A 24,681-nucleotide genomic window follows, 5' to 3' on the forward strand; every position below is an offset into this window, starting at 1 on the left:
GTAGCTATTTAAATATTTGGTTTATCGATAAAGTCATCAGAAGCCGTGAAAAATGAGGAAGAATAGTAAAAAATTTCAAATCGGAATTTTAGCAAAAAAATTTGTTTTTACTTTCGCTCGTGAGTTACTTAAGCTTGTTTTTCATACATTTTAAAGCATATTTTCTAAAAGTGTAAACGTTTCCTAATAATAATACGGGAATATTTATTTCTTTTTATCAAATTTTCATATAACAATCAAACATTGAAAAGTGCATTGTTTTTGGACTATTTTTGACATAAAGTGGAAAAAATCTTTATTAGGGCGACGAGACTCGATCGAAAAATATATATGGTAAGAAAAACCTGAATCTTAACTATATGTTTCAAAGAAAAATCTTGGTCCAATTAGCTCCTTTTCGTTCAAAGATAGGATAAGTATAAAAAGTCAAGGTAGCCGCCCGGCCGCGGAATTTCCTGATTTGGTTATTGCTCCAATTTAAAGCAAATAATATTTCAACCAATATTACTTTTACCCCAATTGTTAGGTGATATGCTAAATTTAAAAAATGCAATAAAAAACTTTCTCACTCCACTGTAGAACATTAAAAGTGGAAAATTCGCCGCCGCCGCAGGTTACCCATGAGCCCGATAAGGACGTGTGACCAAATTTCTCCAGTGTGTTTTGTTCCCTTATGCATACTTATTGTCACATGGATACAGGAAATATCCCGCACTTAGGCTACCTTCAAACCAGAAATCCCTCCGACCTTGAGGAGATGGAAAAAAATCGAAGCACTGTCAATGCGCAGGACCGATGGACCACAATTATCCCTTGGGGCCGTAATTCCCTTCTACTACTAGTTTTTTACGAAGTAACACCTCTTGTGATATCATGGCGTTTGTGGCGTTCATTTAGAACATAAATGGTCATGCATGTTCCTGCTTTATAAATTCAGTGCTCAAAAGTACTAAATCTCCGTGAAATGTTACGTTTGTGGTTCTAAAATATCAGAAATGAACTAGTTTGAACGGATGGGTGAGAAGCTTATGGACGAAAAAGTGTTCCCTTGGGTCATCCCCTCTTCACCGCTATATTAGTTTTTTTGTGTCTGCTGCGAATAGCTTCTCGGCTAAACATCAAGAAACTAAAAGAATGCGCGTTTTTTAAATTTATATTCCATCCCATTATCCGACATCGATTACCTAGAAAAACAGTATCAATAGCATTTTATCATCCGATAATATCGTTTTTCATGTTTATACTAAGACAGCTGATGGCAGTTAAAGATGAAGTTGAAAGGAGGAAGAGACAATTGCAACTGTCTTTCCAGATAGAATGGGGCTTTTAGTAGAGGTTCCATAAATGGGTAGTGGAACGACACATTACGGAGATACCGTGAGAAGCTTCTCTTCCAAACCAAAACTGTCAGCGGAAATTTCTAGTTCATAAAAAATTACTTGTATTAGTTTTTGTTTTGTAATCTTTTATTAAAAGCAGCGTGCACAGTGAAAATTTACATAGAAATAGCACCTGGTCGTCATATTTATCCAGGTATTAATGAGGAGCTTATCGAGAGGTTTCCGACCATTCTGAAACCCTTATTTAGTGGACTTCCGATTGATGTACGATTGAGTACTATTCATGGTTCGTTATGCCCCAACTGTACATAAGATTCTTATACATGCTGTGTCTTTTGAAAAAGCAGCAATGCTGCGTACTGGAGAATAGAGTAGTTTCCTTCATCAAAGAAAACGAAAGGCATTGATTGCGATTCGTTACCCACCATTAGTGTATTCATAATATACAAATTATTTGGTTTTAGAAATCCCAGTTCAGACGAATGGCAATGGTCAATTTTAACCGCATTTGAAAAAGGCCAGATTGGCGCCCACGCGATGCTACTCCACGTGACGTCACAGGGGCCTAGTTTCTATACGAGTAGATAGGAGTTTTACATCGTCTGAGATTACCAATGCATGCATGAGGCACAGAGCTCAGGGAAACATGTCTTAATAATCGCCTATTAAAACTGCCTAAGGTCGGAAAGTTTCCTTCGTTTGATAGGGTATTAATAATCCTTATTTAAGCCAAGCGCTACCTGTTAGCAGGGTACTCTGCTACCTGCCAGTAGCCTGCATCGTATTAGCGCTCAAAGCTTCGCCCCAAGGTCACCTCACACGCCAACAGCGGGAACCAGAATGACGTCACACGGCGTTTTCCCAGCATTCACACTTAGCCGTCGCGTTTTCGCGTGCTTGATAATTTTCACTTTTCATTTAATAGCGAAAAAATATATCGTCATTTAAAAATCTAAAAGCGTGAAATACGTACTCCAGGAGTAATAATATTTCGATTTAGGCAATAAAAATTGTAGGAAACCACCCTATTGTCGGAGGAGGCCCTTGAATCGAGTCATAAGGATATTCGGAGGTTTCGGAAGCAACATTGGGGCAAATATTCAAGAATGGTGTCACTCGAGGATAGTTTTCGAAGACTTTTTCTATCTTCTTACCCAATATATCATCGTCTACAGATTAATTAGGAAAACGTTAAAGTACCTGGAGAAGCTTGGAATCTCATGATTGATGGGAACACCCGAGTCGGACGGAAACAGATGGCCTATAACTTAATTTTTTCATGTTAGCATTATTCAAATGTAGCTAGTCATTTATTTCAGATACAGGAATATGTTTTAATTCATAATGAAAACATTAAAAAATACTAATATAGTTCCACTGGAATAGATTGACAAAATTCCTAACCTTACCTTCTATATGGGATTTCGTGTCGATACCGCGAATTGATATATCTCGGAAAAGTTTTTCAGGGTTATGTATCGATGTTTTTAGGTCATTAATATTACTTGTAGGAATGAAATACTTAATTATTACTGTCTTACATTCGGTGCTTTTAATATTTAAAGAAGGGTATTTTACTGTTTCCGCCATTTTGTTTTAGATAGACACCCTGCTTGGTCTACAGCAAAAATAACATTATACTCTGATTTAGAAGGTAACAATCATTAAAAATGGGAGAAATTGTGGATATGCGTTAAATAATAACGGAGGTATTAGTTTTGAAAAACTTTTTTCGATTTCCGCCCACTGTGCGACGCTGCCCGCGAAAGCCACATCTTTCGCGTCACCCGGATCCCTTCCGATCCAAGCAGCGAACTCTTAGATTCGAATAATGTTTTGCCACGAAACTCTTCTTTAACTAATAAATCCTAAATCCGAGCCATGATACACAAACGACAAGCTTAGGACTACGATAAGCAAAATTAAAATCGATGCCAATTAAACCGCCATTTCTTGATAATCGATACGAAAAAAAAGCAAACGACAACGGGTTCAATATCCGTAGACATTCGGCCCGAAGAAGCAAAAACTGTGCGCTATGCGACAGTGTTGTAATGGGCTGCATTTTGTAAATGCGCCACGAGTCCCACACTATCCAAATAACCACTCATCTGAATGTCGGACTCCAGTCCCTGACTTTCTCAGGGCAGCGTCGGCTGGAGACCATTCCAACACGGCAACACATTCACTACTACCATTCACGGCTAACAACAGCGAAAACAATAACTTTAAACAATCTCACTCTCACCCGCACGGGTGCACAACAAAGCAAGCGAGTGGCGATTATACCACAGGAATCCCTACGACGCGAACACACGCAAAAAATGTTTGTTTTGGCAAAGTATACTATTCACTGCACAATTATACAATACGTAAAAACTGTTTTTATAAAGCCGATTGATCTGTGCACATGTTCGAAATATTTGTTCAGGCTGTGTAGTTTTCACTTCATATGCCTGAAGAAGGTAGTAAGCTGACGAGAGGAGGTATTTGTGTATAAAATATGCAAGGAACATAAGGCAGACAAACAAAAATGACTCAAATATTTTTATAAAGTGATGATCCGGTGCATTATTAAAGCTAATAGAATTGAAGATGAGTGAATAAATATATTTTCATATTCAAAGAGAGGACTCTGACCTGCATGACAAATTATGAGATGATTCATGGTTCCAAATCGTTAATAAATTAAGATATTATGCAGGGAATTTAAACGTGAAACACTAGCCCATGAACGATTAGAATTAGTATATTAGGAGCCGTGGCGGTTTTACTATTTTTCTTCCATATAATTATTGCAATATTAAATAATCACTTTGAAACAGCTCCGAATTCATTAAATGAAAAGTAACGGTTAGCTTAAATAAATAGTCGGCGAAGGATGAGGAAACTTTCTGTTTTGCGACTCGGTCGCTTTTCTGAATCTATTCCATGCATCTTTTTAACAATTTGTTTCCCACTAAGGGGAAATTCTCAGCTATAAAAAACCGTAGGATTAGAAACACAGCATCGTAATACACAATATATGAGACCCTATAGCGTGATTAGGAAAAGAGTAATAGTGATAAGGAATCGAAAGAAAAAGTATTCTAATTTACAAAGCTACTTAACCATCCCTCCCGAAAAATAATTATTAGTTCAGAATACAAGATAAAATTGAAATTTTACCAACTAACATCACTGCATTATTCATTTTCCTGCGGCTAATGAATGAGAAGTTACAAGCATACCTAACAGCATAATTAAATTTGAATTTCGATGGCACATTACTGCCCGTTAAATATAATAGTTGACGAAAAAATAGGCCTTTTAACCCTCGACAAAGTGAAAATTATTTTTTAGATGGCTGGCATTTATTTTCTGACATTTTTTTCATCTTTTTTAACAATGGTACGAAGATGTTCCGGTACTCTATGCTGGCAGCAGCAACACTTTTTTTTTAACTGTTATATCTCGAGGTTGTCTCGATATGGTGCTTATCTCCCTGAAACGTTGACCTTATTCTATTAACCTTGTTAGTGAACATAAGAAATAGGCAACTTACTTAAGTTTAAATACACTTTTCTGAGTGATTCGACCTCTTTTATCGGTAGTGAGATTGATATGCTAATAACAAATAGTTGCGGAGGTTGTTTTCGGCTAGGCGTCCATGATCACAGTGGACTCCTCGGATTACTTCCCGCCACGATTTAACGGCTCTAATTTCTGAATTCGAGACACAAACACGATCCATGTCAAGATTCACCTCAAAAGAAACTAACACAGTCGCATTTACATGCACTCGCGCCTCATGTTACTTTCACCAAAAATGCGTGTAATGTTTTTGTAACAGTGCCTTTACCACTAATAAATAAAATATGAATCGTTATAAGATAAAATTTGAGATGAATAATATATCCGTATACAAAAGGCTAAAGGCTACATTAATTTTTATTGCAAAAAGACTTATAAAAAACTGGATTCCTATAATCAATTCTAAGATTCGGTAACAGGTAAAGCCCAGGATTTTGAAGAACGCCGGAAGAACGCAAGAAGATAGCCAAGCGCGTGAAATTTCTTTTCTTGACCACCAAATGTCTTATTTCTTAGTTTTGTGAAGTTTTTGTTAGCTTCAAAAAATTGTTTTTTTATTTGAAACCAACTTTTCACCTTTTATAAAAGGCATACTCCGGTCTTTCCAAGATTTATAAAATAAGGGTAGGTTTGTGGCAAAGAATCCATCACACAATGCATTCAATTATTCACGACTCATTATTCATCGCTTAACCGCATTATTTCTGTTCTCCAAAAAAAAAGAGCAACTTATCTTAGATTGAATTTGATTTGCTAGTCGAAGCAACCTCTTTTATCTATATGCTAATTTCAAAAATGCCGCAGACGTAGCCAATTTTTAAAATTTCTGCTTTAATTTATTTAAAATCACTGAAGATGTATAATATTTAAGCTAAAAGGCTGACTTCAAAATACATTAGCTATGCACTGAAAAATTAGGAAAAAACTCTCAGAAAAAGAGATATATAAGAGAAAAAAACTTATCGTATATTGAACTTACTTCGCTGGGAGAAGCAACCTCTTTTATCAATTGCGATGACTAATGTGCTAATTTCAGGTAGTTCCGCAGCCGTAGCCAATTTATTTAAATATCCGAAGATTTATAATATTTCAAGTTAAAAGGCTGACTTCAAAATACATGAGCTATCTATACTGAAAAAAGTCTAAAAACTTCCAAAAAGAGAGCAACTTACCATAGGTTGAATTCATTTTCTGGGCGATGCAACCATTTTTATCAATAGTGAGGATGTATATGCTAATTGCAGATAGTTCCGCAGCCGTGGCAAAGGTGGGTTTTTGGTCTAGGCCTTCTTGATCACGTTGGGGGCCTCGGATTCCTTGGCCCTCCCACTCCCATGGTCACGTTTGAACAGCTCTACGTGTGCCGTGACCGATGGGGCTTCCTCAGTCAAGCAGGATGAGGAAACGATGATGCCGTAGCCTTGAACTCCTCTGATGCTCGGCCGGATGAAAGTCCGAGGGCGGAGGGGAGTCTGCGCGAGAAGCTCCGAAAAAGAGACGCCAGCCTCCGCTAAAGAGATTACTTCCTCCAAGACACGCTTCTGACCGCCTCGGTTTTTATTTGCAAATCTCACTACGAAATTCCTAACGGCTCGTTACTGGCATTATTTATCACTTAGCAACATGCACCTAAGGGAGCTTAAAAGATCTGAGACTCTAAAGTACCCCGTGCTACGTAAAATGTACGATGTAAATTTCCTTAATGATAATAGCACGTCGTTCAATGCAAAATGTATACAGGATTGCATTAGTAGGCCGGCGCTCATTAAAAAAATCATCTGATTTAAGAATTCGTGGTCTCAAAATGTGAAAATTGGTGAGAAAAAATTATAAAAAAAGTTCCACGTTCGTGCGTGGTCGGATAGCCATGTCAGAGGCTCCTAAATGACCTAATTACAGTTATTTTGAGTGGTGAGTTTTTCGACCCGGATAAAACGTGTTCTAGAGTAAACATGATATTTTAGAGTCCTCGGGACAAAAATTTCAACCGTTTTCAAGCTGAAACACTGGGGGAAGGGGGGAATGGAAGGCAGAAAACATATATTTTCACCAGTTAAATACGTTGAAACAACTTTATTAGATCTCGTTACTTTTCATGCCTAACTATCAAAGTTAACTTTTGGTAATCGGTAAACCTTTTAGGTGTTCCTTCCCTCCCCATTTCACTCTACCCGTCTCCACATGCTGGTTTACACGCTCTTTGAGTGTGGCGACTAGCGTGTAGTTGAAATAGTTCTTAGGTGAATGTGAAGTAAGTTTTTGAAGTAGTGAAAATATTATAAAATTACGGAAAGACATTGAAATTGACCTGATAGGAAGTGCGTCAGAAGTCCTGCCACGTTCCCTGCGACGAGAGGCGCCCTCACGGTGATTCTCTGGCACACCAGGAGGACGCATGATGCTCCAGAACAGCGGTACGGATGGTGATTAAAGTTTTGCAATAAAATAAGGTGCCTCTTATACAGGGAATAAGGGCTATTGAAAAGGTAGAAAGTCTTTATCATCAGTACCGAAGAGCTTTTAAAACTACGCTCTGCCCGGGCGTAGCCCGTTTTGCCTGCAACAAGTCCACACGTGTCGACGGCTTCCATGGCTGAACACAGAACTGCGGGTACTAGAGAGCTTCATGAGATTGCCACCAGAGAGCGTAACAATAGATTTATATTTCGCACCGAAACCAGCAGAGTGCACCAACCATAATTTTGGTTCTCCCATCCAAAGGACGTAGACTGGTCGTGCTTGGTATGACACTCTTTGCCTTTGGTTCTCACATCCAAAGAATTAGTTCTGACGTCGTATCATTCTTGATGGCGCATCCAAACCTCCCCGCCCAAAAGGGTTTAGGGTGTAACATAACCTGTTCTCTCAGTGTAGGAAAACCCTCCAAAATTGTTGGCACAGTAAAGGCTGTAGCCGGGTTTCGCTAGTAGTGGGCCCTGGTCGCTTCTATGGCGGCGAGGGTTTTCCCGTTCCTCCCTTCAAACCCAATCCCTATCCCAGAGGCGTCGTCGGGCTCCTATCGCGGTGGCGCCTCTTCCTTTTTTTCTTCCCATCCAAAACCCTCCCCGGGAGCGCGGGCGTTTAAGTCTCTGACCTGGTTCCCGGCCCCAGTACGTGGTAACCCTGAAGGAAACCCCCTTCGGTTCTCATTGGTGTACCTACTACAATCCTGCCCGGTGAACGGCGCTTAAATTCATGCCAACGGAAAGTCGATTCCTAGTATATGAGAAGTTTTTCCCATAGCAATTAATGTTTATTCGGATAGTGCTGTTCCCATAATGGATTTCCAAAATTTGCCTGAATTTTACAAATATTTTTAACTTAACCTAGCAGGCAGGTAGGCTAAGTACGGTAGTAACAATCGTCGTATTAGCGAAAGTATAGGGAATAGCGGAAATGCATGTGAAAGGGAGAAAGATTGCCGTATTGCATCAACCGCCGTGCGCCGTAAACGCTAGCGGAGCCCCATTTTGATTTTCAACAGCAAAAAGTAAGTTCTTCGATTTCTTTTGATGATTGTTGTTACATGAATATAGATAGATTTTTGGGTATTTTTCTTCGATATAAGATGCATATTATTGGTTGTATAGCCGCGACTACTTTGTCAATAAGTTTTTTCTTATCGACAGAGCGTTTGTTTTTTTTTGCGAAAGATTGCTTTGGGAACGGTTGTGACTCCAGTAAAATTTGTTGCTTTTAATTTTTGATTCCCATAATACGCTTGAGAAAGAATCGCAATATGAATACGGCTACAAAGAAATGAAACGCGGAGAACAAAGGAAATGCACGGAATTAATCGCATGTACTTGCTAAAATATGTTTGTATGCAAAAAAGGTAATGCAAAATATTAATAGGGTAGTTTCCTTCATCAAAGAAAACGAAAGGCATTGATTGCGATTCGTTAACCACCATTAGTGTATTCATAATACACAAATTATTTTGTTTTTGAAATACCGGTTTAGACGAATGGCAAGGATCAAATTTTATCCTCATTTGAAAAAGGCCAGATTGGCGCCCATGCGATTCCACTCCACGTGACGTCACAGGAACCTAGTTTCTACACGAGAGGATAGGAGTTATACATCGTCTGAGGTTACCAATGCATGCATGAGGCGCAGACCTCAGGGAAACATGTCTTAATAATCACCTATTAAAACTGGCTAAGGTCGGAAAGTTTTCTTCGTTTGATAAGGTATTAATAACTTTTTTTAAGCCAAGCACTACCAGCCAGCAAGGTACTCAGCTACCCGCTAGCATCCTGCGTCCTATCAGCGCTCAGAGCCTCGATCAAGGTCACCTCACAAGGCGGGAGGGGGAACCAGAAATAAGTCGCACGGACTTTTTCCCATCATTCCTACTTACGCGTCGCGTTTTCGCGCGCTTGAAATTTTTCACTTTTCATTTAATCGCGAAAAATAGGTATCGTCATTTAAAAATCTAAAAGCGTGAAATACGTACTCCAGGAGTAATAATCTTTCGATTTAGGCAATAGAAAAATAATAGGAAACCACCCTATTAACCGCAAGAAACAAACAAAAGAAAAGGCAAACAAGAAAGAGGATAGTATTAAAACCGCCGTCAGACAAAGAAGAGAAGTTTTGTCCGATTTGCCTTGGTGCATACTCTGAAAGTAGGCCTGGCGAAAAATGTATCAAATGCCAACGGAAAGGGTGAAGTTTGGTCCCACTTAGACGGCATAGAGTAGTCTCCATTATATGTGTCATAACTGTCACGATTATGATTAGAAATAAATCTTTTAACTTTTTCACGTGTTACATTTATTTAATTTTGGATGTTTTATGCTGATATTTAAGTGTTTATTTTATCTTGAGGAGAATGTTGCGAGTTTTTGTGACAACGATTTTAATATTAAAGCCAGTAATAGTTATTACTTTTTATTTTGATAGAATTCCTTTAAAGCATAACTGGAAATGTTTGGTCGACTTCTCATCTAATTGTTAATGAAGAGTAATATCATAACGATGGAGTATATATGAAGACTGACATAATAATTTTAGATGCTATAGTGCCTTATTAGTTGTAAACAATCGAAGTGTTGCCAGGTATTCTTTCTTTAATAATAAGTTGTAATATTTGCAGCAAGAATATTATGCCGTATTTTTAAAAATATTTCTTGTCATTATAGTGATTTTAGACCATTTCCAAGTATTTTGAGAACCTATCACCCGAAGTACTGTCACAAGCACCCTGGGATGTGGCCGATATTGACAATTTCCTTATTTTCCTAACTACTCCTGTAAGCAAACCATTGTGTTCAGGGGCACAAACTTAATATTTATATGTATAGCAATGCACAAATTACATTGAGTAACAGTCTTAGTTTAGCTATTTACTGAAATAAGGACGATCAAATGAAAGTTATCACAATCGTACCCTCTCATTAGTTGACGTAATTTTTCAATAATTTTGAACAATGGTTTACAGTATCAGTTAATCTAATCCGATTTTGAAAAAAATCATATCTGAGACCTTAATATGGATCAACAACTTTTCCGCAGAATGCGGATATTATCCCGAAAGAAGTGGTTTTTCGATCCATCAAGGTGTGTACCTCAGCAGGGAAAAAGTATTCCACAAAGGGAATATCTTCAAAGAAATAGGCAAGCAACTTCTTTGGAGACTATAGCTGACTTAATTTTTTAATGAAATTCTGTAGGAGAAAATTAGCTTCCAAACTAATAAAAGATGGTATCGAGGTATACACTACATTAATAATGGACATTCATTTAATGTAATTCTTAGTTATCAGTTTCTCGGCGAATGGTGGAAAATACCGAAGGGAAATTAACATGCAGAAAATGAGAGCTGATCAAACGGTTTAGGAATACGATATATATTTTCTTTAAATAACTGAAGGATTTGTCACGATTTGATGTTTTTGGTAGGGAAATCCATAATTTAGGAGCGGTAAGTCGAAAAGAGCTGAAATATTTATTGATGTAGGCTTGAGGAATATGAAGTAGGCCAAGGTTAAATCGGGTGGGTACGCGGAATCGACTTTCTTGCGGGGTATGAATAGAACACTCAGGTAACAGGAGAAAAGAAATGATCCTAGTAAGTAATTCCTTCGGCAACGGGGAGGAAACCAATTCAAATCAATGTACAAATTTGACAAATGTTCATCTCTGCATTATTCAAACATGAATCATACACAGGAGTTAATTAGCCATTACAAATACTTCTGTTTGCACCAATTTGAACTAGTATACATACAGCTCGTGCTCGTTATTCATTACAAAAGGCAAATTATTCCGTGTCTGTGTTCAAGTGATCAGAATACTCATACGACGATTTGAAACAGAAAAAAACTAACTTTAGAATTTGTACTTTTTATGCTTATTTCTCATCTATTACGCATCCAAGAGTTGAAAAAATATATTCTTAGATATATATATGAAGGTGATGAAGCCTTGGTGTCTGTCCTTCCATTTGGATGGGAGATTTATGTCTCAGCAAAATCAGGAGGAAGCTTAACATGACCTCTATTTAGAAGACGTTACGAGTCAAATCACGTGCTATCAGATAGCCGCGGAAGAGCCGAAAGGATAGCATAAATAATGCGGATTATATCCCAATCAATAAATCACTTTACCAAACTGACGCCAATTAATGGTCCGGAGGAACTCGTTTGCCAAGTTCTTCATCAGGACGAAAATTAAAGGAACGGAGTGAAATGAAAATTTATTGAATGTTTCCTCATATAATTGAGTAATAACGCATTCTACAGATTACTTTCAGGACGTTAAAGATGATCACCCTCCATTTGTTTTTCTGTAATAAGTAATAATAAGCATAAGAAATTCAGAATGGCCTTTCTGGCTCCCTTATCCCTATAAACTCATAAACATTTTGACCAAGAAAAAATTTGCACGTCTTATCAAAACGATGTAATCCTTCAAAGGAATTTTTTAAAATGATATGACCTACATTATATGAATATGAATTCATGAGTAATCTAATGAAAAGGTTATCATCTAGGCAATCCGACTGATCATTTTTGAGAGAGAAAAAAACTAACAAATCACTATTGCCCAAAGGATAATAAAAGAACACCTAAAACTAATTCGAACGGCCACACATTGAAATATTCTCCAATTAACACGAATATCAGTTGTTACGTTTCGCTGATAAGTAAATGGAATTGAATGACGATACGTAAAAATGTTAACCTTTAATGGGTAAAGACAGTGTCGTAGCCAGGGGCGTCCGGGGGGTCCGAACCTCGCTCGAAACATAAAAACACAATTATTTTCCTTCATAAAAGAAAATAAAATATTGTAAATGCATGAATTTACAAAATATTTCTTTGATAAATGAAGTTTTTTCGATTATGTAAAGTGTTAAAATTAGTTTAAAACCATTACTCAGTACCCTGTTTTTAAAAAATTTTCTCCACTAGTTTTGGACCCCCCTCCCCCCGAACGAAATTCCTGGCTACGCCGCTGGGAAAAGAGTCAAGAAAAGGGAAGTTTCCATTTAACTATGTACTCGCAAAAGGGCGTACAATTAAAATTACCCTTCGCATTTTAACGCGGAGTATACCTGCAATTGTTACCAAAAAATATCACAAATAACAATTGCTCCATATAAAATGCCACATTATTGTAATAAATGTTCATGAACGCATTTTCACTAGGGGAGGAACAACCCAGGACGCAGAAATGATTTTATCGGATACATGCATACAGAGCGTGCGAAGTCGCCAAATAAGTCACCATTTTTGAAGACGGAAACGATGCAGAAAGTATTAGGTAGAAAATTTACTAAATATCACTGCATTTTATTCTGACCAGTTATATAGGGCAATATTAATCACGGGATAAAAATATTTTGAACTAAAAGTGAATTTAAAAAAATTAAAAGCCAGCTTTTGGATAATACACGACTTATTTTTCACTATAAGTTTAATATTTTTATTGTATGATTTAATACGTACTTCAAATCCATGGAGGAAGCATTGATGGCAATTCACGGACTTTGTCAGCTTAAGATATTGAGTAAAATGCAGCGAAACCTTTCTCTGAACAAAAATAGTGATCCCTGATTGATTATTACTTTAAAAAGCCTATTTATAATATAATAATCATAATTAATAATCATAATTCATAATAATTCAACATTATTGGGCGAGATTGGGACTAGAAAGTCTCATCTTCTATCTAACCCCTCGTCATACATTAAATATTTGCTGTTTAATTCATTGTCAAGTTAATCTTGAAATTAAAAGTAGTCAATAATGTTAAAAGAGACATAGAAGTAAGCTTTCCATAAACAACAAAATAGCGCAGTAAACAGAAAATCGGAGTTTATGCAAAATCTATATAAGTGTAGTGAGTACTTAATTGTCCACCAATTTTTCCTCCAGGTTCCTTCCGATACTTCCTCTATCCTTGACTTAAAAATTTGAATGTTCTCATGTCACAATCGACCTTTGCTGTTTGTCTTCTCCGCTAAAAACCAACCAAAGGACAAATAATTTCGGTTCCTACTACCGTATCACTTCCTCCGGTGTGTGTGGGCATCAAACGACCAATGAAACTCACGATATGGGGAGACGTGAATCCCACGACGTCTTGGCACTACGTTGCTTTGTTACGGCCCGAAGACGTCCCTTCTTCCTCCATACACCCCTCACCTCATCCCATTCCCTTGAGGCACTCATCCGCGCCTTGTATATTCTCCTCCCACACAGAGCACGCATCCTTAAAACCCGTCCAACCTTTCCCAAGGTACCTCACACCCATCGTAAACAAGGGAACATCGACTCAAAAGCTTTCAGACTGGAGGGGAGAAGCGGGAAAAGTATTATAATAACTTTGTCAGCTTTCGGTGTGAAATCAAGGCTTTTTTTTCCTGAAATCGCCCAAAAATTTTAATTTCCAATGGCAAGGTCAATACCTCCGATAGGATTGTAGTTTATTTCTTTTTTATAATGCCACCATCGGACGAGAGAGGCGGAAGAAGGCATGTATCGTGTGAGTGTCGTAGGTAAAATATGCTTCGGACGATCACGATTCCCACTTTACGGTCAACTTTCTGCCTTCTCCCCTCAGGGGGGGCTGGCTAATCCCATTGACCTTGACACACGACCCTCGGTGACTTCGGAAGGGCTCTCCGCTTGACCGCCGGAGGGCTGACATGTCCTACCGCGTGATTTGGGTGTGTGATGCTGTCTCTTCATCCCTGACGATCATTTAATTTCCCTTCATTTCAGAGGACCTTGCTTAAATCACGGGAAATTATTTTTCCCCACCACAAGATTGCGGCTGCAGAAAAGTATTTGCGCCTGCGCGTTGGCGAGCCTACCTGGGGTTATAAAATGGTTGTCACTGGGTATGAAGGGACATTCGACCACCAACCAAGCTTGAATTCAGTTTATTTGGAAGGAGCAAAAGGTAAGTAAACGGTGAAAGTGTTGGAACAGTGGTGCGGGCGTGAAGAACATTCGTGTTTTGATGATGATGATTTCATTATTACTAGTCATATTTTCACTTTTCGCATTTATTTAATACAAACATTCTGAAAATGATTGCAATATGGACACATAAGGAGAAGTAGCAGCAAACAGATTATTTTTTTTAAATATAATTAAATGAGTCAATATTAGACTGTTTGTAACGGCATCATTCACACGACTAATTTTTTTTTTAAACTATACAAAAGTGGGGAGCAAAAAAAAATAGATGTGAATAATTAAATTGAGGGGGAGACTCAATTTTAACCATTCTCAAAGTGAGAATGGTTAAAATTGAGTCAAAAGAGATATTTTCCAAAAACTCAAATTAAGTTTAAGTATGTTTTCCGGGCATAAGAAAAATTTTAATATGAAAAAAAGACATACGTGATAGTTTCTGCAATGCTTTTATATAGACCCAATGACTATACTTTAAAAATAAATGATGAATTAGCGTGCCCATTTCGATTAATTATTTTTATACAGCGATTCATTTTCTGCAACAAACTAATCTATTTCTTTACATCTCTGCATATAGGCGAATAGCGATGTTTTTCCGAGTGCACTCAACGCTGGTCCTCGGAGTGGCAGCCATATTATTTGGGTGCAATGTTGAAGCAATAAGCAGGTTTGCTGGCTCCTGTCCGAAATTGGATGCGGTATCTTTCTTCAATCCTAATGTCGTAAGTAATACAGGTCAAGTTCATGGCTCTTCATCCAAAAATGACGTCGAATCCCAATTATATCATTAACAGGAGTCCTTATGACTAAGAAAAAATCATTCCAAAATATGATCCTAAGGCCAAACTCCATGCATAGTATCAGCGACATACCTCATTCATTTATAAATAAAATCTAAACTTGAAGATTAAAGATCATAAGTAAGGATTTTTAAAAGTATCGCTAATTAATTTTTCCTGATAGGGTGGTTTGATCAGTAAGGTATGGCTATGCATAGAATAAGCAGGCCAGCTAAAATCTACCAATAATACTATTTCAGCCAAATACGGTAATTACATCTATAAAAAAACTTACTAATTTCACCTAAGTCCAAAGCCTAATAATACGCGTTATGACACACAAGTGAAGCGGTTCCTTTCGCTGGGTTATCTCGCATTAAAAGATTCTTGCCTGGGAATCTGTGGAGGCTTCACCTGATATTGGTGTAGTGTTAATCTAAGTAGAATATTTGATGATAACTATGAGATGGTTGCAGACACTAAATCTGTGGATGTGGATCAAAAGTTAAAAATTCATTTACATGGAATCCATTGGTAACATTTCCTTAGTCACTCAAACTTATCTTTTTTCGGTGAAAATTTCAGAACTCGATGTCTGCAGAGTTCTGGTATCTTATACCTTTTATCTTTTTTTTCAAGCATTTATTTTTTGTAGTACTTATCAAAATGGGATATTGTATATGAATCTTTAACTGCAAGATGGCGTGAAATAGGAGCTTGCGAATAAACTATTTCCCAAGAACTCAACCAAGTATTGTTAGCCCATAGTGATTCAAAATTATGGGTTTGGATTCATTTTTTCACAGCGTAAGTTACGTTATACTATTAAACCATAGGGTATTGATACCCTGAATAATAAATGAGTTATGTATAGCACTGCAGATATTCATTGCGTTTTGATCGGTCGGATAGAATGCAAAACACGGAAAAATAATAAGATGGAAAAAGTATTAGTAAATAGCAAACACCTCAGCTATGGTGACAAAAAGAGATTTTTGAGAAGTGAGTCGTTACCAGCAACTGAAATAATTTAAAATTTATAATTTGCTGGGCCAACTGTCCTAAAATATGCCAATAGTACCTACTATTTCAGCAAAATATGGAATTTGCATGTACAAAACACTAGCCAATTTTTTCAAAAACTAACACATAAATTTCATCAATAATTGAAGAATAATTAAAGGCCTATCAATAAATATGCGTACGGTAGCTATTTCCCACTACAAGATGTTATGTACTACATCTGATACCTATATATTGCAGATGAGACAGTATTACCACTGATAAAATTCAACAATCAGGATATATAACAGGATTAGCGATTGAATTAACACTGTTTCACATATATTCAGCAAAGATACCATTGTAGCTGAAAATGTAAGACAAATTTATTTTGAGACTCATACTTGCATATGAATACATTTTTTTAAAATTTCAGTTCAAAGGTGAATGGTTCGAATATGGGAGCTTCTTTCCCATCTTTGACAGCATCAACCGGTGTACTAAGTTTACGTTTTCTGACCCAACATTTGGAGTAATGAAGCTGGATATATCTGGAAAGAATATGCTGTAAGTTCAATTTCGTCAACTCTATCCCCGTGTGCTCTCGAAGCAATAAATAAAACTCTAAGAAGATGCTGATGATGATTTTAATTTACAGAAATTTTCAAATGGAGACAAGGAGTGGCACAGCAGCAGTTACGGGGAGTAGCGGAACACTATCAATGACATTCCCATCTCTGGGTAAGTTGCTAGTTTACTCTTACACAATTTAATTCTTTAGCCGTGTGTCTTCAATTGTGTATTTGAAAGTAAAGCATGCTAAAAATCAGAAATGTGGACGACATTAACCGAGAGTGAATGCATTCAAATATATTATTTTTGATTAATAAAGGCTCCTCGTCGTCACTAGCCGAAAATGTTGACTTGTTTTACATAGCTCAACAGGTAAACGTCTAGTGACAGGCAATATATCTGTGGATGTAACATATCAAGGGCTAAATATTTATTTACTTGGATTCTATAGGTAAAAATTCTTTATGCACTCAAACTTATATTTTTACTGTGAAAATTCAATCACTCCATTCAGGGGCGGCTCCAGGATTTCCTTGAGGGGGGGGGCGCGACGGGATGCTTACCCCTCCCCCCACTCTCACTCATGATGTGGGATACAAGCGTCAAAATAAGATAAGAGTTTCGGCATTATAGTTGAGAAAGAATGAAGGAATTGGTACAAATTGTTTGGTTTTAATGAGCGAATTGCACCGAATACACCGAGAAAATTGCAAAATCCCGTGTTATTTTATGGAAAAAGTTGTAAAAGTAATTTCCGATTTACGTGTGGAATTTCAAACGATCTGTATATTTTTCGTTCCAAGCGGGAGACACAAGCTTTGAATAGACGTTCGAATCGTAGATTTCGATGGAGAGTTGAGGGAAATAGGGCGAGAAAATAAAAAAAAACGCTGTGCAATCTTATGGGAAAATTGTGAGTATAATTTACGACTCATGTATTATTTATGCACTTTCAATTATGATCAAATCATAAAAATAGAGAATCCACACCAAATGCAGCAAACCCCATCCCTGTAGATCAAAAATGGAGAGAGAAAAAGGAGACATAAGCGTAACATTTATAAATAGAGGGTAGTCTACGGTACGTGATGCGAGTTCGCATTTTATACCCCATGACAAAAGTGCTTAGAGGGCGGAATGAAGTTTTCTCTTCAATATATTAAATTCAAATTTTACCCATAAGGATTTATCTTTTGCATTTCAGGAACTACTGTATGATTGATCAAGAAAATACAACTGATGTCGACAGTGAAATCATTTGCCGCATTTCATTTGAATATCTTGGATAATATTTTTGAGAAGTTATTATAGAGATTATTATCAAGTATTTATAAATACAATCATGTGCAAACACAAAGTTCCATGGCAGTTTTCATTGGTTTCATGTCATTAAATTCCGGAATTTTTTTTTCAAAAAAGTTATCTCATTATCTTATCCCGTTAACATTGTACTTTTATTTTTTTTCAATAACGGTGCATATTTATCACATATTTTTTCAAGCATGCTTTCTAACGAGTCCGAATTTTATATTTCCATGAAAACAGCTGGGATTAGTGTATTCAACTTGAAGCACTCTATTGGCTCTCCAGCAAATCTGTCCTTGATATCCGTATTTACGTAATCTAAGATGGCAATATAGGTTATTTTTTCCCAATACGCGATTATATCGTCTTCATCATTGGTAGCCGGGTAATTTGCTCGATTCTTTTGTCGATTGGCTGCACGTGGAATGCGGATTTGAATGTCCATTTCCTCCATAATTTTCTTAGCCTTTGCAAAAATTCCAGAGAAAATTTTATAAGAGTTCATCCGCTTATCCTTTAGTACTTCAAAAGTTTGGTCAACTTTTTTTTAGCTTGAAAAACATCTCCAGTCTCATTTTGCAAATATCTGCTTAAAATATAAATTGCACTCAAAACATCACTCAGACTATATACAGTTCAAATGAATTCACAATTACAAATTGATAACAATAAACATCTTCCTTTAGTTGCCGTCTTATAATCATCCCACTTTGACACTTTTTCGAGAGCTTTGGCTATATCATATAAGTCGTCTCTAAAAGTTAAAATAGCTTTATGCCTTTCTACCCATCTAGTCTCACAGTTACCTGTCATTTGATGACCTAAGATATCAAAAATGGTTTTATTACGTTTACTTGATGCTTTAAAAATTCGCGGGAAGAGATGTCGAATCTTGTTCCTTTGAGTCATTTTCTAGCCGAGGCTTCTTCCTAAATTAGCCACCTCACCATTTTGCATATCTATGCAAATAAATTTAGATCTACATGTACAAAAAGAAAGAGAAATCAGTTTGATAACATAAAAAAAGAATACAACCCCAAAACGAATGCAACTGTCCAAGCTCACGTGTGATTGATGAATTACTCCAACCGTTTCAGAGAGAAAGTCTTCAACTTTAGAATGTGTCGCCAGAGGAAATCTTCAACAATTTTTGCTCGTAATTGTATAGAGCTCCAACTTCAAACAGCAGGCCAGCAAAACAGATACCTGCGCTCCACCTTTGTGCTGCTTGACCGTGCGCACGAATGGAAACGACCGATGAATCTGCTGTCGGAGTTGCAGACTTTCAAATTCGAATCATAGATCTGGCAAGCTTATCTAAGGAATATATAGTTGCAGAAATTTTCTACAAAGAAAATAAACTCGCCTGCCGATAGTGAAACAAATTATTCGGAACATCTCAACTTCGAGAAAAACTCTTTCTGGCTGTATGTACCGTAGAATGGGGTGACTTCGGCCACACGCGCTTCGCTTCACAAATTGATACTTGGTAGCACAATGGGTGACGAGCCATCATTTCATTCTCGCCTTTCCTGGCATAGGTAAGAGGAGATTGCAAGCAGCAAAAACATTCCGTCAGTCACCGCCAAGGGGGGGCGCGCGCCCCCCGCGCCCCCTGGCTGGAGCCGCCCCTGACTCCATTTGTGTGGAGTTTTTCTAACTTGCCTAAATTCCTATTAATCGGAAAATCTTTTTTGGAAAGCTTTTATTTATTGCATTATCAATCGAAATGGGATATCAGATATGAAAATTTAACCGCATCCAGAAAAATGGCATGAAATAGAAAAATTCCCTGTTTTTGCAGTTGTACATTTGAAAGAAATGTATGGTAATCTATTAAACCCCCATAAGTATTGACGACTTTAACCAAAGGCGAATGCATTTAAATATGATTTTTTGATTTTTAAAAGCTCCATTTGGTCACTAATCGAAAATCTTGCTTTGTTTTACGCAGCTCAACATGCAACACTCGCAGTATCTTTCATTTTTACAATATTCATTCATGGATAAAAGACAAAATTTTCAGTAAAAAATTTTTTTCTGAAATAAGCAACACCAACTGAATAGAATAAAATGCTATGTCTTGTACGAGGTTAATTTCACCATATTCCCTATATTCTTGGGCGTTCAAAAAGGGAAATTCGTCAGTGGAGAGTCTTTTACCATATTGCAGATTATTATGAATTTGCTCATTTTGAGGACTCGAATGCATCAATGACTTACGAAATTCATAATATAAGGGTACGAGAAAAATACCAATAGGAATATTTTTATGCTTAAAGTTAGTCAAATGCTTAAAAATTATAGCTGACGGGCAACCTATTGCACTTAAATAACTGATATTTACATCTTTTACCTAAATTTTACATCATTAAAAATAATACATTAAAATACACCTAGCGTTAATGCGCGAGGCTTCATATACCGGCTCTCAATCAAGGCTCACGAAGCTGACTTATGCACAGCTGATACTTTTCTTCGATAATCAAATCCTCACAGTACATATTCACAACAAAATTCAGCAAAAACCATGTAGTCCAGGACCGACCGAATACTAGATGATTATTTCAGAATTAAATTAGGCAGAGAAGAAATTCTATTCTCTATCATGGAAAAATATGTTAGCCGGTGAGTCACACTAGTCAATTTACACCTGTAATTATGATGCACAACAATGATTAATTTGATTTTCTTCAGTTCTCATAATGGTAATATTTCACGACTATTTTTCTTCATATTTCTCGCAATCCCGTTCTGTTTTTACTATTTTTACATGGGAAGGTCCACCTGATTCCATCAGGTACACAGATACTGGTGGTTAAACACGGCTATTGTAATGGTCAAGGATCTCAGAACAGATGGAGTCGGTGGTTATTTATAATGAAACCTTTACCAAACTGACCGGAAAGTTAACGATATCTGAGGAAATATTATGCCACAAATCACGAACATGTTCAAAAAAGACAGAAAATTAAGCAACTGAAGTAATTCACTGAAATTTCTCTTCATGTTTGGGGGAGTCAGTACCTTTGTACATCCGTTTAAATATTTTCTAAATCCTTGATTGTGTTATTTAATAGACATACTTACCTGTTATGTATCGAGTTATCTTACAAATCCCGTTGGTCACATTGATGTTATGCACTTCCCCAAGCTATTGATAATTAATAGTCTTTTCTCTGGGTTTTGTGGAGTGAATGATAATTTTCCATTTTTTGTGTTACACTGCGTGCTGCTTTGCCGTCGACAGCAGTTTCTCCAATGTTGCTCCTGGCATTCGACCTGACGACGCCAAAAGAATCTCAGGCGAAACTTTTTGCAACGGCAAAGATGGACGCAGTGTAACCCAATAAAATATAAAATCAAGAATTATTATAATTGTTATCATTATTTTTATTCACTGAAGACATAATTATTGGTATTATGTGTTGTTTATCGAATTTCCATAATCTCTTAATTTCATCTTTAAGTTCTTCATACTTTTCTATTTTGTTGGTGTAGGCTGTCGTGATGTCATGCGAATTAGGTACGGCAATGTCTATCAAGTACGTTTCATTGTGAACTTTATCTTGCACTACTAGATATGGTCTTTTGCTAATTTGCTGTTTTATCGGTGATAATTGATCGGCCATAATAAATCTTACAGTGATCGTTTTCAAGGATGGTTTTAGGATTGCACTTAAAATAAGGAACTGCATTTTCTATGAGTTCATACTTTAGAGCTAATTTCTGGTGGATGATGTTGCATATTTTAATGTCGTTGCAGATAGTATTTTTGGGATAAATTCATCCACTTGTGACGTCCTGTATTGTCTGACAGTCAGAGGCATTACCGCATTTTCTGCATCTGTCATCCAATAAATTTGGGTTTTTATTTATATATTTTTCATATTTTTTTGTGTTCACCACCTGGTCTTGTATTGCGATCATAAATCCTTCTGTTTCTGGGAAGAGTTGCCCACGCCTGAGCTGAGATGCATTTTTATCGATTACAGGGGCCTCCAGGGCATGAAGGTATCTTCCGTGAAGGGATTTAGCTTTCCATATTGATATTTTACTGTCTATAGTAACAGTGGTTCCACTAATTTGCGTACTTTCGTCAGATAGGTTTAACGGTGTGTATTTATTGTCTGCGTCGCAGATAGTTTTCAGGAGATATGAGGCAGATTTCTTGCTGGAAAAATACTTCCGTAATTGATAAAGTTGTGAGTTGTGCTGATTCTTGATGTCTACGATACCCCTTCCACCAAATTTTCTGAGCAACGTGTTACTCCTTATATTAAAGTTTTTAAGCAGCCAGTTTTTTCCCTGTCATTTGGTACCGAATTTTTCTTTGTAGGTCGACTAGATCTGTTTGTGACCATTTGATTATACCTAAGGAGTATGTCAGGAGAGGGATGGCAAAGGTATCAATTGAAAAAGTGAGGTTTTTGCTATTTAATTCAGTGCGAACAAGTTTCTTGATTCTATTTTGGAATTCAGTTATATGTTTTTGCTTTATCGTAGAGTGGTCTAGTGGTCTTGCTTGTTGGAATCCTAGGTATTTATAGGTATCTCCCTCATCCATGGCCTCTATTCTTTGTCCATATTGTTGTGCATACCTATCTTGTGTATCACTATTATAATTATTATTATTATACCTAACGTATAAGGAAATTCGGTAACAAACACTCCACAAACACTACCTCATGTCTCTAAGAATAAACAGAATCAAATTTCTTTCAGCTCCATTTCCCAGCCAGTACCTAATTCTGGGAACAGACTATGCCTCATGGGCAGTTCTCTGGACGTGTCAAGAAAGACCTTCGGATAATATCCGTAAGTAATCGTAAATTTAGTGATTTACACCTTTCATAAGTCTAAATTTGAAGATTCAGAGGTAAGAAAGGAAATTACGAGTGAAAATTGGAAAGGAAACTCTAAAAATGTATTCGCTGTTCTTTAAAATCGAATTATAGAGACATATTTTCGTCTTCCATTTTACTTAATAAAAAAAAATCTTTCACAAATAGTCTGCGCGACCTTACAAACATTATAGCGTACTATATTTAGGCAATTCAATTCTCATATCATGATCATTTGGTTTACTGGAGCAAATGGTGATTAGTTACCACTGTAGAAGAAATTCTACGTTAGTAATACATTTAATTACAATTTAGTTCAACTTAATAAAGGATAAGGGATAGTTTCTCCTTTATCAAATAAGAAACACTAAAAAAAACTGCAACCTTTGTTTTAGTATTTGAGGATGCTTTTTTTTTGTAAAGGTAAAAAGAATGGCGGAGGAATAAAAACTAAGGTTTATAAAACATTGATAAAGTAGTAAGGCATTGAAATATAACGAAAAGAAAAATATTTAATCGCGGGAATGACCGCATTGGTCTCTAGTGGTATTTTACGGCATATCATGTGGCAATTTAAGGTAAAATATTTTCCCGGGTTTGAAAAAAAATAATGACATATTTGTCCGTATTACTTCATATAGTAGTTTGCTGGCGTATGTTAGCGATAACTCCAGCTATTTTGTGACAGATTGGTGATGATATTCTGTTTTGTTTTGCTTAGAAATGTTTCAAGTTTTAATAACAAATGTGCGTCAAAATAAATCACAAATAAGTTACAAAAATAGTGTTATAAGCTCAAATTTACAACAGGCTGCATATTGAATACAGATATTTTACAGATAGCTTACAGATTTTGACATTAGCTAGTAGCTATTCCCGATGGTAATTTCAGACCATAGCTGGAATATCAGGTAGCCTTTACTGTTCCAGATGGTTAATTCGCTGGTTATGAAAAAACACAAAATAATTTCCGAATTAATTAATTCAATTGTAAAGCCATTATTGATTCAACTCTGGACAAACTCACCCAATATCACGGCAATAATATACTGTAGAAGTCAAAATCCATTTTCAGTTTTATTATTTTTCATTTCAATCAAGTTTTATTGATGCAAATTTTGATGCAAGATGTACATAATATTTTTAATCGCGTTTTGTATCTACGTAAATAATGGTTGATGTGATTTCTACTTTCAATTTTACAGAGAACGTCATTATACTGACGCGGCAACAGGCGCCACCACAGTTTACAGTCAACTCGGCATTGAGGAATATCGACTCAAACAGTCTGTCAAGGTTCAACTTTAAACCAGTGGACCAGTCATACTGCTGAATACTTTCAACATGACCTTTAACGCCAGTTATGCTTATTTTATGTAAAATTTGTTGATTAATTACTAAAGCACATGTTTTGTCCATATTAGTCAAAAAGGGACAAGAAAATGATGTGCTCTCACAAAAAAATTATGAAAAATAAATAAGATATGAACCATTTTGTTTTTGTTTTTCTTTAGCGAGGAATATAAACTGCAGTCCATAGATTCTACCACATCTTGACTCATAGGAATCGATCTAACTTTCAATCATCCATCTGACCCATCCCTGAATTTCAAATATCGTAACTTATGTATTACGACACTCATTCAGAAAATATGGGAGAAAGTAAACAGGGTATGTTGCTGAGAGCAAAAAATTGTTCAGCCACCAAAATAATGTAATTTAACATGGCTAAGACAGGGTTCTGCTAGTTCAAAGCAACTTTGTGTGGCATAACTCTATTTTTCGTTGCCATGTACCTACAGTGCAGGGATCATTTTCTTCACTTTCT

The 24,681-nt window shown here is 36.6% G+C and overlaps 1 protein-coding gene across 1 annotated transcript; it reads left to right on the forward strand.

Annotated features, from left to right (window-relative positions):
• The first annotated feature begins 14,068 nt into the window (after window positions 1-14,068).
• Window positions 14,069-24,348, forward strand: LOC124174047 (lazarillo protein-like). Its single transcript, XM_046553182.1, has 6 exons — window positions 14,069-14,330; window positions 14,928-15,072; window positions 16,568-16,698; window positions 16,790-16,872; window positions 22,735-22,827; window positions 24,059-24,348. Exons 2-6 carry the CDS (start codon window positions 14,938-14,940, stop codon window positions 24,184-24,186), a joined length of 570 nt encoding a protein of 189 aa, XP_046409138.1. The 5' UTR covers window positions 14,069-14,330; window positions 14,928-14,937; the 3' UTR covers window positions 24,187-24,348.
• Window positions 24,349-24,681: the final 333 nt, after the last annotated feature.

The sequence above is a fragment of the Ischnura elegans genome, chromosome 2 (genome assembly GCF_921293095.1).
Source record: "Ischnura elegans chromosome 2, ioIscEleg1.1, whole genome shotgun sequence".
Taxonomy (NCBI): Eukaryota; Metazoa; Arthropoda; class Insecta; order Odonata; family Coenagrionidae; genus Ischnura; species Ischnura elegans.

Bases quoted from the DNA above. Each gene is read 5' to 3' on its own strand.
- LOC124174047 (XM_046553182.1), top strand. From the start codon at position 14,938: ATGTTTTTCCGAGTGCACTCAACGCTGGTCCTCGGAGTGGCAGCCATA. The intron at 16,699-16,789 runs GTAAGTTCAATT...TTTAATTTACAG, and splicing joins ATATCTGGAAAGAATATGCT to AAATTTTCAAATGGAGACAA. The intron at 16,873-22,734 runs GTAAGTTGCTAG...AATTTCTTTCAG, and splicing joins AATGACATTCCCATCTCTGG to CTCCATTTCCCAGCCAGTAC.